We start from the raw sequence: 19,110 nt of genomic DNA on the forward strand, positions 1-19,110 counted from the left end.
CACAAGGGCAGAGCCTGGCACCTCCTTCTCCACTACCTCTCCTCAGGGAACTGCACAGGGCATTGAGATCACTCCTTGGCCCTCTTTTCTCCAGACTGGACCACCTGTCCTCAGTTTCTTTTTGTAGGACAAGCCCTCTAGTTCTTTACCTGCTTTGGCACCATCTTCTAAATGCTCTCAAGGACTTTAGCATCTTTTCCATACTACAGAGCCCACTTGGCTACCAGGGCACACTGCTGGCTCATGCTGAGCCTGCTGTCACCAGCAGTCCCAGATCCTTTCTGCAGGGCTGTTTTCCAGACATACGTCTTCCAGTCTGTACCTGTGTCTAACATTGCTCAGTCCCAGGTGCAGAGACTGACATTTACCTTTGTTGAACTTCATGGCATTGATGATTGCCCAGTGGTCTGATCTATCTAAATCTCTCTGCAAGGCCTTATATTCGTCTTGGGAGACAACAGCACCTTTTGGTACAGCGTCACTGGTCATCTTGGTGAGGGTGCATTCAACTCCTGCATCCAGGTCATTGGTAAAAACTTTGAACAGGAATGGCCCAAGGATTGAGCCCTGGAAACACCACTAGTAACTTTCTGCTAGCCAGTTCTAGTCCTCCACTTACTACAACCTTCTGAGACATTTCATTGCCCAACGTAGCATGAACCTCTTTATCTCACGGTTGGAAAACTTGTCCAGAAGGACACACTGTGAGGAGTGGTATCAAAAGCCTTAGTGAAATACAGGGAGACTACATCTGTCTTCCCTTTGCTCGCCTAAAGTGATCTTATGGAAGGAGATTGGATTAGTAAGACAGGACTTCCCCTTTATGGGTCCATGTTGAGTATACCTCATAATAGCTTTGTTTATTAAATCCTTTAATATCCTCCAAGTAGTTTATTTAGATTTGCATAAAAACTGGTCTTCTAGCACTGGAACTGTACTTATGTAGTGTCTGCTTACTTTTTAGTTTCCTTTTCATCACAGTATTTGTCAGAAATAGTTCTGATGAATTAATGTTATGTAAAAAAGGATACAATTCTATTCCCAGTGATTCACAATCTAAAGAGCATTATATCTTGCAGAAAGAAAATGCTGAAGAGGAACTAGAATTTCAGAGGAGGAGGGAATTAATTATGGAGAAAGCCAAGAATGAAATGAGAACATGTGAACAGGGTGAAAAATGGTCATTGAATCAGGTACGTAGGTGTCAAGATACAATAAATATGGAAACATTTGGAATGAGTCACTGTCTTCTATTCACTGGTAGGGAAGCTTAAGCACTTTAGGATTCTTGGTGGTGGGATTTTTTTTGTTTGTTTTTGTTTTTCCTTTTCCTAAATGTAAATGGGATGTTAAGTAAAACCTATCAGGAAAAAGGCTGAGAATAACACATTTTCTTTTAATAAACATTATTGTCAAAGATAAGTATTATCAGAGTCGGATCTTCGATATAATAAACAGCCAGATTTCTCCCTTAATCCAGATAGCCCAGCTCTTCCCTCTTCAAACCTGTATTTAAAAGCTTTACTCCCCTATTAACTCTTGATATCAGTTAAATTACAGTTAGATTTTTAAATGACATTTCAGTTAGCCTAGCATCAAAGTATATATCAATCATGAAAATTGTTTTGGTAAAAAAAACAAACCAGCACAATGCTGAAAAATGTTGTAAATATGAAAGGTATTAAATATTAACGAGTATCTGGCTGTTGTGATTAGAATACTCTATAACTCTGTATGACCAGTGCATTTGCTGAAAAGATCTTTTCTTTCTGCCCAATCATGCAGAATGACATAATTGTTTGGAATACAAGTGGCCAACCCTCTCACACTGAGGTAAGATGGTAGTGCACATTGTTTGTCTGCAGTATGGGGATGGTCAGTAGGCTCTTTATGGAATCTTCTTATTTTATGTACAAAACCAGTGTTTCCTCCTCTACTTTACACTGTATATGAGCAGCTCACAAACTCATGAGCACCCAGTTTTTTGTGACGGTACTCCCATAGTTTCCATTCTCATTAATTGTTTTTTTAAATTGGATTTGATTTGTTTTCTGGAGTTTGGTTGTAAGATTTTTTCTTTGTTATCATTGTATAACCATCATGGTTTTACTGTGAGTTCTATGATTAATTTCCACCTTTCTGCCTTTTAGGCAGAATTCAATGTTGCAGGGAAAACAGCTAAGCAAAATGGTAGTTCTGATTCAGTGAAAGAAACACATCTAAACTTGTTCTTCTAAATGCACTGTGCCACAAAAGTGTATGTTGAATGGAAACAAATGGTTTTGTGGGAGAAAACTGAGAAACAATCACACCTTATTTATAGCCAGGGTCAATATACTGCAGACTTTAGTCAGAAGCTTCAGCTTCTTTTCCAATAAATGAGTGAGTAAATGAGTAGTATTGGATTCAACTGGGAGACTGTTACAGATTCAAGGCTGTGTGATCAGATTGTGGTGAAATAGTTGTAGCATGCAGTATTGTTTTGTATTTTATCCAGTCAGTTGTGCTGTGATAATTCTGGACATTGTACTCATTTGAATTTATGTTCTTAAATTATACAGAACAAAGATAAAAATCCAACGCTGTCTCCTACTGCAAACAGCACAATCCCTTTTGGCCTGAAGCCACGATCAGGTAATGTGGGAAAGAAAATCAACCAGTTTTTCTACTTTTTCACATCTGTGCTACTAATAGATATTTATATTTTTATTTTTTCTTACATCTTTTCAATGATGAAACACTTTCTGTATTCTGAAGAGTAGAACAGTAAGTCTATAAGTTTGACTTGAGATCAAATTTATAACTCTGTTTAATGCATATATGTTTTTACCCCTAACTGATAAATCAGGTGCTTTATAAATTATACACACACACTTAAAAATAAGCACATACAAATACACATTTAATACACATATGTGTATGTAGGATGATAATATATGTTGGTAAAATATTATGTGAATAATCAGGCTTGTTTAGAAGATGCTTATGCATCGTGTAAGTAGTGGTTAGAGGAAGATGAGATGTTTTCTTCAGCCAGCAACTGAGCTTAACAAATTGGCAGTGTACCAAATCTGTATTACAATCATTAACATGCAGTACTTAATTGGAGGGGAGTTGAAAAAAGTAGCTGGGAGTCAACAAAATAAACTGTTAATGTATTTGAGGGCTTCCTTTAAGAGCAGGACAAGCTATGGGTAAACTGTGCTTCTCTGTGCTAATGTGGTCAGTATTGATCATCAGTGCTGTTCAGTCATGTCAACTCTAAAGAATGACCTTAATATTTTAACTATGCTTCAGCATTTGGTGGCTGTAATTCTGTTTTCTCACATTCACCACAAATGCTTCTAGTCAAATGCTGGTAAACCACTACAAGCTTGTCGCTTCCATAGCAATATATCTTGGCAATAATGGCAGCAGTTTCATATTTGAATGTATTTTAAGAAACTGTACCCATAGATTTGTTTTTTAGAAGGTTTTCGAAGCAAAGAACCAACCTTGCTTAGTGAAGAAAACATTATACATTTCCTGCATTGTTAGGATATAAAAGTTTGGCAGATCTGTTCATCTGAATTTCATAGTTCGTGTGCTAAACTCTGAGTCTATTCCTTTTTGATCCTGATGCTTTAGAAGGGGAATTATTTCTTAACGTACAAAGTATGGATTAAATGATCAGCAAATGAGACCATTCAGGACTTGAGAAGACATAAATTGAGTAATATTGTTCAGTCCAGTGGCAACTGTTAGGAGAGAGACATGCAAGGCAATATCAGAATATAGGCTTTCATAGTAGGTAGCCTGTGCTCTGCTGAACTGCAAGTGAACTCTTCTGCCAGAGACTGGAAGCAGTACTGTAGGAGAAGAATGCAAGACTGTGACTTTGTATTCAGGTTAATTTAACACATTTCCTAGTCTTGGCTTATCTTTTGTCTCAGGACATTCTATGTCTAATGACTGTAATACATAAGGGGAAAAATATACTTTCCAAAAATAGCGTAGTTAATCTTCCTTAGAGAGATCCCAGGAGGACTGGACTGTGGGACTGTGGGGATTGCAGTCTCCTGCAGCATTCCTACAAGGCTTGTGATGGGAGACTCAGAACTGCACAGCTCCTCCAGTTCTTCCATGTATATTGAAACAGTGTAACCTCATTGAATTTTAACGTCAGTTGATTATAATGTGCTGTTTTGCTGCTTTGTACCAATACAAATATATATATATATTTGAATCGCTGACGATGTCAATACTATATTGTTGTTTGGTCACAGCTGTGGGATATAGAAAACCCATTCATCTAAATTTGTTTTCCTTTCCATTATCATACACTACAGAGTCACCAACTGAGAGCCATTTCTGCAGTCTTTTACCTCATTGCGTGCAGTTTCAGTGATGTTGCCTTAGATTTATACTGTGGTAAGGCAGTTGAATTTGATAATAGTAAAATTTGAAGTCCAACATCATATAGAACAGCAGTATATTAGTTATGTAAAGCAATATGGCAAAATAAAACCTTGTAATGGGGTAGGGATACTGCATATTATTGCTTCCCATCTTATTGCTCTGTAGTTGGAGTAGAAATAGTATTTAAATTTGTTTTGTCAGCACCAAAGCAAAAAGGTACAGATGGAAGTAGTTTGTTGCTCAAGATACTGGCATATTTGTGAATCCTGTACATTTTTCCTGCTAGTTTGCCACAACTAGTTCCTTCACTGTCTTTCTTTTGCAGCTTTTTGTACTAGTCTTGTGTGAGTTTGAGCCATTCTCTCACAGTCTTAATTTGCTCTTCTTAATTGCATGCTGCTTTAATGCCCCAAAGCTGAGCTAACTGGTCCAGAGGTCCAGCAGTTCTCTGATCCAGAAAAGTTTTTCAGCTTAGTGTACAGTTTATTTTAATAGCTTTTCCATTCAAGTTCTTCATTACCTTAGGGGAAAATTTAGTAGAGCTCATTGGAAACAATTTTTCCATGAAAATGTACGCAAAGATACCTTTCTGAAATTGAAGAGCTTATTTTCAGTTTGTTTTCATCTATTTTTAATGAATGTTGCTTTCTATTTGATCTTGTTTCCCTCTGTGATTCGTAATGACTTATGTCCCTTCCAAATCTGGAAGTAAAATGTTCTAGACTTCAGGTAATGCTTCAAAGAAGAATAGAATCACACACAGTGCTTCTAGAAGATAAACCAGAAGCTTAAGCTTCTGTGTTATTATATGCTATATTAGTACATTCTTGTATGTTTTCAGGACTGAATATCTTTCATTTTAAAGCTAGGCAAAATATTGGGAAAATTCATGTCTGATGGCTGGCTCGGTATCCAAAGAAAATGTTTTGAAAGGTATAATAGTGCTTGATTTATTTTAAGGATCAGTTGTTTACACGGGAAATAATAAGATCTTAAAAAAAAATAATCAAATCATTTTATCCTTATAAATATTTTATAGTGAATGGGTTTCTCAAGTTTGTATTCATTCTTGAAAGGAATGAATAAGTATAAGTTCAGTTAGAACCACAGTTTTGTTCCAGGGATGTGCTTTTTCTCTGAAATGGGGTCACTCAGAATAGCTACTAAGCTTAAATCTTCTGCGCTTGATTAATGAATGAATTAAAATATCAAGTGATACCAATTGTAGAAACCTGAGTTTCGCAAAGTTCTCTCTGTAATCATTGAAATGAGATATAAACATCTTTCTACATGATCTGTGTACTTTGGAAAAATCATGTGAATCCTAGTTGCCAGTATAATTAACGACTGCTTATTATTCTCCATAAATCAGTGTTCTGTTACCTCATGTTGAATTCTGCTTGGAGTTTGAGTGGTGCTGTGTTTATTCAGGTTTGGCTGACCCGTTGTCTCTGTAGTCAGAAGCAATAAAGAGACTTTCAAAAAGTGTTTATCTGAAGTGAGAGAACTCTTGAACAGGTAGATGTGGAGGAAAGTCTAAGGTGAAGTTTTACACAATGTTGTCTGAATTCTCATCTTGTTAATACAGATTCCAGAATTTTGAGAGGAGAAATTATGCCATTAAACTCTCTACTACTAATTTGGAATGATACAAATTGAGAACTGGGCTTTACCTTAGACTTCTGTTACTGGTTTTTGTAGTTTTTTGATTCTATGTAGTCAGGCTTGATGTTTAGCATTCAGAGCAGAGGTAATATGTAGTCTCTAGTTTAGCTTGAGGAGAATGGATGTGACTTGTGAGTGCAGTTAAGTAGATGAAACATGGAAGTACATACATAGAAAACCAAGAAGTGAGGAAAGAACTCATTTTTGGTGGCAGAAATGGTAGAGAACTGGGATCAGATACAGGAAAACCTCTTTAAGGAGTGACGTCTTTGTGAAGGTTAAGGAAGCTGAGATTTAAATTATGTGATCAAAGGTAGCAACCCGGTGGAAAGCTTTTAAAGGATGAATGACGTGCAGAAGCTAAACAAGGATGAGATATTTTAAGGATACCAATGAGATATTTTAAGGATACCAATGTCCATTTCTGAAACACTACACAGTGGAGATTTGACAAAAGCTATTCCACAACCATGTCAGGAGACAAGCGTAAAGTAAGGTGTGGTAGGGAAAGAATGAAAAGGTCCACTGTAGGATTTGAGGGAAAAACGGGAGGTGTCATCATGACTAGTAGGAGAGCGGGAGGCAGAAAGGATAGAGAGGCTTTGTTGTTGCAGCATCTCTGGACACATGAAGTCTTATGTGCTGTAGGGAGCCCAGTTGAATTATGAGTGATTTTGTGCTTGTTATAATGCTGTCTACAGAGCAGGTTTGCCAAGGTTTGTAGTACTGACTCTGGATCTTCCTTTGGATGTGTTGCACCTCTCTACTCTTGTCCTTGGAAAGTCTGCCAACGTTGCTAAGGACTAGAACTTTGGCCAGAACCAGGCCTGTTGTAAATTGGGATTTAATGTTGTGGGAATTAGCGAGAAATGTAAGTAGTGCTGCATAAACTATTAAGTGATTAAAGCAAAAAGAAAACATCTCTACTGCACGTTCTTACAGGACATATTTCGACAGGACAAGAATTCAGGGGATTAAATGAGAATTCCATGTAGTTGCTACTTATTGAAGTTAGCTGGGAAGTTAGTGTAACAAAATTTTCATGCATACATGTACATTATCTTCAGGGCTGTAGTGTTCTTTTAACAGTTGCAAAAATAACTAAATTCTTCTTTGCCAAACTACTTAATTTGAATGTTGAAACTTCACAGAGATGCATTTACTTTTTGATTCACAGGCTCAAGGTTTTTGTCAGACCGTCATGTGAAATCTGTGGGTACTTTTTCTTAAAACATGGTTGAAAACAATTTGTGTGAATTGCTATGGTTACAATGATCTTTTTAAGCTTAACAGCTTTAACTGCACATACAGTGTCTGATTTGCTAATGCTAACATATAACCTGTTCTTTTTATTCTGCACCATCTTTCTTTCATCCTTTTCTTCAAAAATTACGCATTTTGTATTAATCACCTTTGAATTGCATCTTCATTGCCATACAACCCTAATGCCATTTATGAAATGCTGCTGCCCGCCCTCTTCCCCCACCCCGGTCCTTACACCACCATGGTTGGACTGGCTATCACTCCCCTCCAGCAGACCCATCCCTCAGTCTTCCTCCTGTCTCCTTCAACACACTTACACAGGCACAAACATGGGACAGCTTTAGCTACAGTATACCAGCTGAAGGAGACAGTGACAATGGTAGGTTTTCCATACATAATTTACTTAATTTTATGTTTTCAGAAAACTCGGTATATGACAAATATCCGATAAGCCAAGGATGAAAGCTAGTAAACTCTTAAGCAAATGTTTATAACGGGATATCCCCCTCAGGGGGTGCGTGTTAACTTTCTGTCAAATATGTAGTATCAAAAGGAAATGAGTGGAGAGAGTCACTGTTTTCAAGTCTGGCAAGACAACTTTTTCTGTGATACCCATTTCCAGAGCTATTTCTGATACAGGTACATTTACCGCGTCTGTTTACAAGAGTTTATGAACTCAAGCAGCAATTGGTGTTGCTCCTGTCTTTTCTGCATTTGTGACTTTTTAAATGAAATCTGATTTAAAAATATCTAGCTCCTATCTGCGGTTGTTGATGCAGGTGTATAACTAACTTAATTAGAGTAGGAATCAAAGAAGAAACAAAGCTGAAAGAATAAGATAAGCAAGAGACCACTGACATCCCTCCAACAGAAACTTAGTCAGGATGGAATCTCCAGCTGTTTGTTACTAAAGATAAACAACATTACTGCTGTAGTGAATGATTTCTAGCAATAAGCACATTTTCCCCAATATAGAAAAGAAATCTCTCGATTCTTCTTTGTAATATTGCCTCTTCAGGCATTTTACACCTTCTAAGCTGTATTATTCCTTCCTTACGAGCTGCTTTTAATTCAGAAATAATGTTCTTGTCATTGTCATCTTGTCAATGTTTCTGTCATGGAAGGCTGGCAATAGCTAAGGACTCCATAACATGAAGGGTTGCTCTTCATGACTTGCAAGTTCTTTAGTCATTTTACATTTGCAGAGTATGGTGGTCTAATATATTCCAGTGTAATCTGAGCTTTTACACTCACTTTTTACTTCTATATATAGGCATAAACTGCTATAAATTCCAGTTACAATTTACCAGTTTATGATTCAGTCTCAATCCTAGTGATATTTTTAAGAGTTCAGTAAATAGTATTGTCTATGTTAATCTAGATTTGTTGTTGTTTTACTCTTCAGATGAAGTGAGCAATAAAGATTACCTAGTGCATATATGTTTAGGGGAGGTACATCCCTTGTGTTATCCAAATCTGAAGACAAATGCAAATATTAGTCTTTATTACTTTTGGCAGTTACAACAGAAAACTGCTTTTACAATCTTTCATGTTGTTTTAAAATCAGGACTGTTGCCTTCCTATTCAGAATTTTTTGAAAGGCTGTTTATTATCTTGGGCATATCTTTGTCTGCTAGGGAGTAAAATGAACCAGAAATTGGCCCTGAGGTTAATTGGCACAGCATGATTCAAGTCCGTACCAAAACAAACACTTTTGCTTTCCAAAACAGGATGGCTTCATTCAGTTTACCTTTTGGTACCTTTGCCTGTGCAAAGGATACTCCCAGCTGTACCAAGACATTGTGTAGAAGAGAGGTGGGTTTGCACAGACCAAAACTGTGCCAGGAGGCAATAACTTAATGGCATGGATGTTCACAGGCCAGTACTGAAATCTGTGCACCATTGCTGTGCAGCTTGCTACTATAGATCATAGAATGGCTTTGGTTGAACAGGACCTCAAGGATCATCATCAAGCTCCAATCACCCTGCCACAGGTGGGGCTGCTAACCTCCATGTCTAATACTATATGTATATAACATAACATATAATATATAATGTAATACTAGAAGTAGCCTTTGATATTGAAATGCCATCACATTAATCCATCACATCTTAATACTTAATGTAATTTCTTCTGCAGTGTCATTTCTGGCAACTGATCTGTAATGGAGGAGGAAGAGTCCAGAATTTCTGGCAGATTATATGGCATGCAACAGACAGGTCTCATAAGACCAATATCCATAACACTGGGGAGTTGTTAATCTAGCAAATAACAGTACAATAAATCACTGCTACTTAGGCAAATTAGGACTGGGTAAAACAAGCAAAGATATCTGACTATAACCTTTCAGCTTTGCTTCAGCTCTTCCTGTCACTTGTCTAACCCTTCTTGTCATATATTAGTCAAGGCAAGTTAAATCGTTAATTGCCTTTCTGATGGATAATGTTGTCAGCTAAATGCTTAGGATACGCCATCCTTGATGAGCTTTAAGTAATACACCTGTATGCATTGCAAAGAAGTACAAAAATGAACATTTTCACAAGGCAATCTCCTTTACTGTAATACAGAAAATACCTACTAAGTGCTTATTATTAACCATTAAGCTTGTTGAAACTACATAATATGTAACTTCATAATTACTTCACTATGGATTCAGAAAGCAAAAGTTCTATTTTACTATGTAAAAGAGGAAGAAGTAGATCCTCAGGCATGTTGTGATGTATGGGCTCCCCTTGCTGGAAAACATGTGTAATGCAGAGAAGCAAGCAATACTTAACAATGCCAAAACATCCTATATGAGAATATTTTCTCTTTAAATTCAGTAAGTAGCTGAAACTTTTTTAACTAATACTTTCAAGTTGTTTTTTATTTTTTAAATATAGTTAATCATATTCTATTTCATACTTACTTTGCTAAGGTCTGAACAAAGGACGGCTAGAGCTAAACTAATTGAAGACCATATTAAAAGTCCATTTTACCTTCAAAATTGAACATGAATATTAAATGATGCCTTAATAGAGAATCTAACATGTTGCTGCTGCTACTAAAGCTTTAATGGTATTCAGATGCCTTTTAAATACGGTATTAGTCTTTGAGCATTTGTTTAAATATTTAATATATGGGAGAAATAATGTATAGAGTTGTGCAGTGACTATTTCTTATATGGGAGAAATAATGTATAGAGTTGTGCAGTGACTTTCTAAGATGCAAGTCTTTACTTAAAATCAGTGTTTTTTAATACTTTTTAGAAGTCTTCTATCAATTGTTACAGATTTTCTAATCCAGAAAAAAAAAACAACTAAAAACTAATTTTATTTCAGTGCTGTTCTGCAGCATAACAGAACTCATTGTTTAAGAGTTCCTGTACATTGAGAACCTGGGAGTTACTTTAGAACTGAAAAAATAAATCATATGCTCCATTAAATAACATTTCAGTTATTTCTAATGGTTTAATCTTCACCTTGCATGCTTTCAATGTATGTGCACAGACCACAATTCCTAGTGTTTAAAGTCATATAAATTAATAGGTAATGCTTTTGAAATGTCTTAGTTAAGTCACATATTTAGATTGTTATGCTTCATGACAACAGTTGCTACAGCAGCTATTTTTAACAGCCTCTGGATGTTTGGATATGTATATATACAGAAGTCATAGTTATACATATACCTCTGTACAGAACACTATGAAGCACGTATCTGCTGATGTAGAGTGCTTTGTAAACAGAAGTCTACTCCAGGGTTGCAGTTTGCCCTTACAGAAAGTCATGGATGAAGTGCCACTACATTTGTGAAAGTGCTGCATCTCAAGGCATGGTTATATTATTCACACTATTTCTGAGAGCTCAGCACAACAAATGACTTTAGTTACCATGTTCATGTGCCAGTGCACAGCTGCTATTTGGTGGTGACACTGGTGATAGCTATGTAGCACACCGCAGGCATTATCTGTAGTTCTGCATCTTCTCCCAGGAAACTCTTCTGCTGTGCTAGTGGGATTAAGGGTAAAGATTAGTAACTCTGTAATGAATGAGTGTTCAAATTAAAAGCAAGTGGCCTTTAATACGGCATTTCCTAAATTTACTGATTTGACAGCAGAGTAACAGATTTCAGTTGCCCAAAAAGATAGTTAAATAATGACTCTGTGAGTCAAGTAGTGGAAGAAATCGTGTGATAACTTATTGTGTCTTGGTGCCTTTAATGAGTAACCTGTAGGTATGTAAGGAGCTCCATCTTTACTAAGCAAGCAACAATTGCTTCCTGTTTGCTGAGCTACCTTAGATGGTGCCTGTTTCCCTTTGGCTAGAGAAGTAGCTTAGATTATTTTTACTTATTCCACCTGCCTAAAATTGGATGAGGTGTCAGGTTCATGTACTTGTCTGGGATTTCAAAATATTTCTCACATATGAACTTTGTTCTGTATGTCAGGAGTGCGAGGTGCTAGAGAATGCAGTTTCATACGTTGTCCCTCTACTGATTTGGGGGCTTCATTAACATTTTTCTTTGTGAGAATGTAGATGAAATTTCCTTCTGCCAAGATCTCAATTTCTTATTTTTTTTACATATTTTAGAGACTGATTTTGAAAACTCAGCCTATCAATGAGCACCTGCCTTTCCCCGTAGGGAAATAAAGGACTGTTCTATTATCTTACTGATTGACTCAGTGATTATCTTCTCATTTCTTCTGCAATTTCAGCATGCTGCAGTTGTCCCAGATGCAACTTTCTACCCTTCCATCCTCTTGTTGACTACACAATAGAGGAGGAAGAGGCTAAACCGGGGGAAGGATATGTTCTTCTTGCAGTTAGCTTTGTTCAGTGCAATCTTAACAGCCATAGCTAGAGCAAATGGGCTTACTATTTAGAGCTTTGGATAATATTCCATGAAAATATATCGTGAAAAAACTGCTTGTAATGTGTTTAGTCCTCGGTAGTTAACTTCTGTAGAGAGGTAGAGAAGGTTGATACTGAATTTGATGCAAGGGTCTGTGCTGATACCTGTTGTTTGCAGGAAATTTAGCCAGCTCACAAAAAGGCCACTTCGAAGTCTGTGACAAAGTTCTTTAAACAGGCTGTTACATTTAGTGGGTAGCTTTTCTCTAATAATGGCTCAGTGGGATAGGAATCTGAATCTTTAGCTGCCTTAAATTAACAAAATTAAGATTAAATGGTAGCTGTGTGCAAAACAAGTGGAAAAAAGGTTTATAGGCTTTGCACTCTGTTAATTGGTGCCCAGGATGTCATGTTGCATTCAGGAGAGAGGCAGGAAATTAATAATACATAATCCTTCTCTCTCAAGCACTGTCACTTGCTGTAATTATCAGGCTGGCACATAAATTGTCTGAGCAGCAACGGTTGCATTTTGTGAAACTATAATTGTGCATACATCTTCTTGTTCTTCAGACCCATTCAAAAAGTCCTTCATCAAAAGACAACATATGCAGGCATACACGTCCAGAGATTTCATGTAATTATTCCAAGTAACTATAAGTTTAATTGTTAGTCATACCATCCAAAGACATATGATTGATGAGAGGGAGTACTGGGGTGTGTTTATGCAACGTTGTGTTCACAATATGACATCACTGATAATATTTGGTGCTGTTCAGAGCTGTCCACCTTGTGGCAGAGAATGTTTTTGTCAGAGATGGTGCTGAAAGCTTTTGCTTCATTTAGAAATAAAAAAAAAATCAGAGTGCTGGTTTTTAAACTGAAACCTGTTGTCTTAAACATCACAGTGTTCTTAAGACCACAAAGAAATTTGGAATCGATAGACCCACAGTTTACAATCCGGAGGAAAATGGAACAGATGAGAGAAGAGAGAGAGCTTGTTGAACAGCTGCGTGAGGTACGTGAGTGTTGGTAGAACTGTGCTAATCTAATGGGTTTGGTTTTTGTTTTCTTTGGGAAAGTTGCGTTATTAGGAAAATATTAAAAAACAAACAAGAAACCCAACAGATAGGACAGTATTAACTCTGTAAGTAACGTGGGTGAGGCCATTCTTGAAGTGCTTTATTCCAGTTCAATGTTTGTACTTAAGAAAAGGTCTTCTGTAAATGGGAAATTGTCATGTGTGTTGCCTGAGTGACACGCAGTTATAGAGCATTCCATGTGCTGTTAGAATTAGCGGTTTATGTAACTTCCTCAGAAGAGATGAAGTGATCACTTGAGAGAGAGTGATTATCTATAAAGCATTTCCTAACAAGTAAAAGGCATAATGAAAGTTGGACAAATACAGGCATTCTTTGAATCAGATAATGAATGATTGAAATAGGGTTGGTTATTGTCACTTGAAGGGTGCACACTCAAGACTTCTGATGTGCTAAGTGGAACAAGTCTGCTGCTGTAGTACAGCTGATTTAGAAAAAAGAGTGCAATTTCAATGATGGCATATAAAAATAAATGCAAATTATGACAGCAGCATTTGAAATGTAGACTTCATTTAAAGGAGTTTACATACTTCAGCAACCAACATAGGCTAGAGAGGGTTGCTTTGTAGTTGTTAAATAATTAGTTACATAACAAATGGGATTTACCAGTAAGCCAAAACTGCATACTTATCTAGCAGCATGGCAGATTAAGAAAAGATATGTGTTTTTCCTTCTTTATTTGTTTCTGTGTTGAAGTGTGTATGTGTTCTTTATTTGCAGAACATTGAAACGAGGCTAAAAATATGTTTGCCTGAAGACTTGGGGTCTGCTCTCATGGATGGTGTAGTTCTCTGCCATTTAGTAAATCACATTCGACCTCGGTCAGTAGGAAGTATTCATGTACCTTCACCAGCAGTAGTAAGTTGAATGCTTCTTGTATTTTTCTTTGTTTCTGTAGGGGAGCGTTGTTTAAAAACAAACAAAACAAATAATCCCCACAAAGCTTACTCTCTTAATGTGATATTATGCATGGTTATTTAAGTTGTAACACAACATGAGAGTTTCCAAGAAGACAGGTGTTAAGAAAAACCATTTTCTGAGATGGTCTCATCAAGTTTCTTTTACTGTCATTTAGTTTAAATTACTTCTGCTAAATCTTTGGTGGAGTTATGACATTGCCAAAATACACAAAACTGAGTTCCTGGTGTAAAATCTTGGAGTTCTGTTGCTGACTTGAATTATTACCTGGAATACTGAATATTTAAAAACCTTTTTCATTTTTCTCAGCTTTATATTGATGATATTCTCTTGCTAGAAACCACTTTCAAATGACTTGAGCCTCGGAAATTAATCCTTTAAAATCCCTGATGTTATTATGAATTCTTGGTTTAAATGGGTATTCAGTAGTTGCTCTTGTTTCATATCTCATGTTGAACAAGTAAAGTAATGATTTGGGTGGTGGGTTTTTGTTTACTAACATGATATTTCTGTAAGTACTGAGAAGATAGTTCCTAGAGAGACAAATTTTAAACAGGAACAGGAAATTTCTTCTTCAGACATGAAGATTGTGTATAGCCACTTTATATTTGTGAGTACATAAAACATGAAAAATTGTAAAAGCTATATTACATTGAAATCTGTTCCACTTAATGTACATTGAAATGTGTCATCAGTTTAATTGCTGTCCAGAAGAATAAATGTGTTCTATCACAGAACATGAGGTTTTATAACCTCACAAACTGGAGATAAATAGGTAGAGACTACAAAGCGTTGATGATTTTACTAAGTAAAAGCACATAGTATCCACAGCTTTTGTACTGTAATTGTATTTGTATGTTTTTATAATGATGAGGGTGAGGGGAGGGAAGAGAAAAAAAAAAGAACTCAGTAAAATTACTCTATTTTCAGGAGAAATATAACAAATGGTGCATCAGTACAATAATACAAAAGACTGATTTACTGATTGGATTGATTTATTGAGTTCTTTTGCCGTAATCTATTGTTTTTTTTTTTTTGTTTCTGCAGCCTAAACTTAGCATGGCCAAATGCAGGAGGAATGTTGAAAACTTCCTGGATGCATGTAGAAAGCTGGGGATACCAGAGGTAATTTAATTGTCTACCATTTCCAGATGATAAAAAATGTAAAACACGTGAATATCTTGAAGTTGAAGGATAGCTTTCTGAAATAGCAGTTTTCAACCATAAGGACATCTTACTTAATTCCCTTTTTTAATGTTATGATTTAATGCTGATATAGTGTATTTAAGTGTTTGATGCCATGGCACTTAACGAATGCAAATTTTGTCTTGAATTTGTAATTTAGTTCTATCTCCAGCACAGCCTTATTTTTGCCCTAAGGAATATGCCAAATGGGTAATAAGAAGGCTGTCATGAAGCACAAGTTTACTCATTCTTTTATATACAACTATAACTACGTTTTTACCTGCTGCTTATAGAAGATAAGCTTCATTCTGCTTAATTGCTGATTTTTCCTTTTTTTACCATGCGACGTACTCAATAGTATGTATTGTAAAAGTGACTAATAACACACTCATGTACTGAAACACTCCTGCAGTGATGTGAAGAAAACCATTCTGTGTGTTAAGGATGGAATGGACCTGTGAGTAAGGATGACTTATATGTATGTAAGGTGTGGAAACAGGGAAATTGCAGAGCGTGGTGTTTTCTGCTTTCCATTTAAGGATGGTAGTATTCACTGGGTTCTCAAATTAATAAGGGAAATAATAAGGGAAAATGCCCTTCTAAATAATGTAGTGAGCTATAGAGTTTCCTTGGGAATTGTTTGAAGATTCTTTTATGCTCTAGAAGCATGCTTTAAAAAAGTGTTGTTTTAAAATATTGGATCCTGAAAATAATGTAGAAGTGTTATGCAACATCTTTTTAATTGAAAACGTGGAAATTGCATGATGTTTTTTCTTTTTTTCTTCTTTTTTTTCTTTGCATACATATGACACTATGATTAAGACTGAATGCTTCTTAGCCTGTATTTCAAGAATACTTGAACAGAAGGATATTCTGTCTGTCTTCTTCCTCCCCTGTGGCCTCTTTGCAACTCTTAGAGAATGCAGAGATTTCACACTGGAAAAGAATTCCGGTTTTATTTATATTTTACCCACATTTTAGCACTTCATTTGGAGGAAATCGGAAGTAACAGTTCATTTTTGCCATATGTAGAAATTTTGAGAGGGAGACTTAACCTTACAACTCTAGGGAATGATTCATAGTAAGTGTGATGAATTCAGTGTTATGGGCTGGCCTCTAAGCTGTCATTAGGTAATTTATGATGTTAGAACTATTTAGAAATTCATTAAAATTTCATTTCAAAGAAGATGAAAAATAATAAGATGAAAATCTCAGTGCTCTGGGCTTCTGGGCGAAGTTGGTCTTGTGATATAAGTAATTGAGTAAATTAGAATACACGTCAGGTTCTTTTCCTGGGAAAGAAAAGGCCATGAGCAGTTGTTGTGAAGAGTTCTTTCATAAACAGAAATAAAACAGAAAATTTTAGAAATCTTTGCACCCTATATCATAGAAATTAATTTAATTACTTCATAGAACCATAGAATGGCCTGGGTTGAAAAGGACCACAATGATAATCCAGTTTCAACCTACCTGCTATGTGCAGGGTCACCAGCCTCAAGACCAGGCTGCCCAGAGCCACATCCAGCCTGGCCTTGAATGCCTCCAGGGATGGGGCATCCACAACCTCCTTGGGCAACCTGTTCCAGTGCATCACCACCCTCTGTGTGAAAAACTTCCTCCTAATCTCTAACCTAAGCCTCCCCTGTCTCAGTTTAAAACCATTCCCCCTTGTCCTATCAGTAGCCACCCTCATAAACAGTCGTTAACAGTTCTGGATGTCTATAAAAATAAACTTTCTGGAAACACACCTTTGTTTCCCGTAAATAGGCATTTTTGATGTATTTATTGCTTCACTTTAAAACTTGCATTAAAATTAATGTAGAATTTGTGAAATTTTGAGTCTTTTATTAAAGCTTTTTTTGTTGCACAGAACCTTAAGTAAAGATTCATATCTTATCAATATAATTTATAAACTGTCCATCCTTATGAATCCAAAGAAGCATTACCTTCTCCTGAGGGAAATACTAATTCACTTAAACGCTAAGTAAACTGCTTGCAATTGTGAATTTATGATAGATGTGTAAATACTCTGAGGACATACTTGATTCAGTGCTGGTAATTGGCAAATATATGTTTGCCACATGTTGTAAAAATCCTTAGGGTTGCAGAACTAGGCAGTAGATAATAGAAATTTCTGTGTGCCAGAGGGAAGGGAATAAGGAAAATCAAGTTGTATGCCAGCTGGCAGGAAGTTTCTGAAGAGCTGTGGATAGTGTGTTTATTGCTGCTTCACCTAACAAAAGGAATCAGTGAACCCTTCCTGTTTTTTGGGAAGTGTCTTATTTGGAGAGATGTTTCGCTGGTGGATCCTAATACTGGTAGGTTCGGGATTTTCTTTAATACCTAGAGCTAATTATTGAGAATTAGCTTGAAAATTCTGCTGGACTATTTGTTTGCTTTTTGTGGATTTAAAATTGTCATAGATTGAGTTGTTTATTCATGGAACGGAGTGGAGAACACCCTGTTTAATGAATTCCACAGCTTTCGGATAGTGTACTATCAAATTATGTAAAAAGCAAACCAAAAGTCAGCTATAGTAGTTACTGTGCATAGTGTCTTACAGACTCCGTGGCTTTCAGCATTTGATTCTTGCATAAGAATTGCTCCCTCCAGAAGGATTCTGGCAAACTCCTTTCTAGGGCAGAAAAATTTAGTAGGCATCCAGATCCAGGTGTGTCGTGATGAACCTCAGGGTTTGACATATTGACCAAAGTCACAGAATAAAGGAACAGTAACTTCTCTATATAATGACCTCATATGGAGATGATTCTGGGATTTCTTGCACCAGCTGATACAGCAAAGCTGTTAATTACCAGAGGACAATTTCAGTACAGTGGGTCACCCATTGAGATCACTTTGTTAGTGACTGTATGATGCTCCTGATCATGTGCAGAGGGATGTTTTAAGGGTATGACTGACCCTTTAATAAGGCAACTAAATAGCCTGGCTCTTACTGCACAAGTCAGCTAATAAAAGAGTGAGAACAGTAGGTAGGACAAGCAGAGTATGCCCAATTTTGCCACTTTTTCCTTCTAGGGCCTTTTTTATTCCAAGGTATCAGAAATCTTTGTAAACTATGATTATTGGAAACATAAAAAAGTTGTTCTTGATACGAGGAAGTGGCAGTGGCAGATAAGTATCTGAAGTCCTGAAGACAGTTATATTATGCAGTACCCTCAAAGCAAACATTACTTAGGAAGAAAAGTGTGAAAGAAAGCTGTATTTTAAAGTTATCTTTTACACTGCTGGCTAAAAAACTGTGAAATTGCCTAATCTCTTCTTTGACAACTATAGAATGGCAAATTCCTGGTTCTTGGCTGATACCAAGATAACAAGTGGCAGCAATGGGGCAAGTAGCAGTGCCTGCCCTCCTGCGCTTTTCAGAATGATGTGCTGGGAATGGATTGTTAGTGTCATGTGAATCCACTATTGACACCAACTGCATTGCTTACAGTGACCACCTGTATTGTACTAACCATCTTATACTCTCAGTGGTTCAAAAATAAAGCTATTTTTTGGCTTTATTTAAATATTTGCACATTTATAAGCATGGTCTCTGAAGTTTCAGAAGTGCCAATTCTAATGCAGTTCTGTTCTTATTGACACCTTATCTCAGAGGCATTAAAAGCAATCAGGAGAGTCTGAATTATTGTAACATGAGTATATGTGTAATGTTATGAAATATTTTGGTCTCTGTTTGGGAGAATACTACTGTAATATAATGCTAGCAACAGTCACAACAATGTGACAATAT

At 36.5% G+C, this 19,110-nt stretch overlaps 1 protein-coding gene across 11 annotated transcripts in view; it reads left to right on the forward strand.

The window, feature by feature from the left end:
- LRCH1 (leucine rich repeats and calponin homology domain containing 1) overlaps positions 1-19,110 on the forward strand; it is a 113,306-nt gene that overhangs the window by 78,050 nt on the left and 16,146 nt on the right. For 6 of the 11 annotated variants that reach the window (XR_011905978.1, XR_011905982.1, XM_072359344.1 and 3 more), the window contains 6 exons: positions 1,080-1,193; positions 1,786-1,833; positions 2,562-2,634; positions 13,062-13,171; positions 13,974-14,111; positions 15,219-15,296. Coding sequence is in view for 6 of the 11 variants with exons in the window: in XM_072359344.1 (XP_072215445.1) it covers positions 1,080-1,193; positions 1,786-1,833; positions 2,562-2,634; positions 13,062-13,171; positions 13,974-14,111; positions 15,219-15,296 (561 nt within the window). In the remaining 5 variants the exon portion in view is untranslated. Of the gene's footprint in view, positions 1-1,079; positions 1,194-1,785; positions 1,834-2,561; positions 2,635-7,597; positions 7,706-13,061; positions 13,172-13,973; positions 14,112-15,218; positions 15,297-19,110 lie in introns of all 11 variants that reach the window. The other 5 variants (XR_011905977.1, XR_011905981.1, XM_072359309.1 and 2 more) reach the window with 2 other exon arrangements.

The sequence above is a fragment of the Excalfactoria chinensis genome, chromosome 1 (assembly GCF_039878825.1).
Source record: "Excalfactoria chinensis isolate bCotChi1 chromosome 1, bCotChi1.hap2, whole genome shotgun sequence".
Classification (NCBI taxonomy): Eukaryota; Metazoa; Chordata; class Aves; order Galliformes; family Phasianidae; genus Excalfactoria; species Excalfactoria chinensis.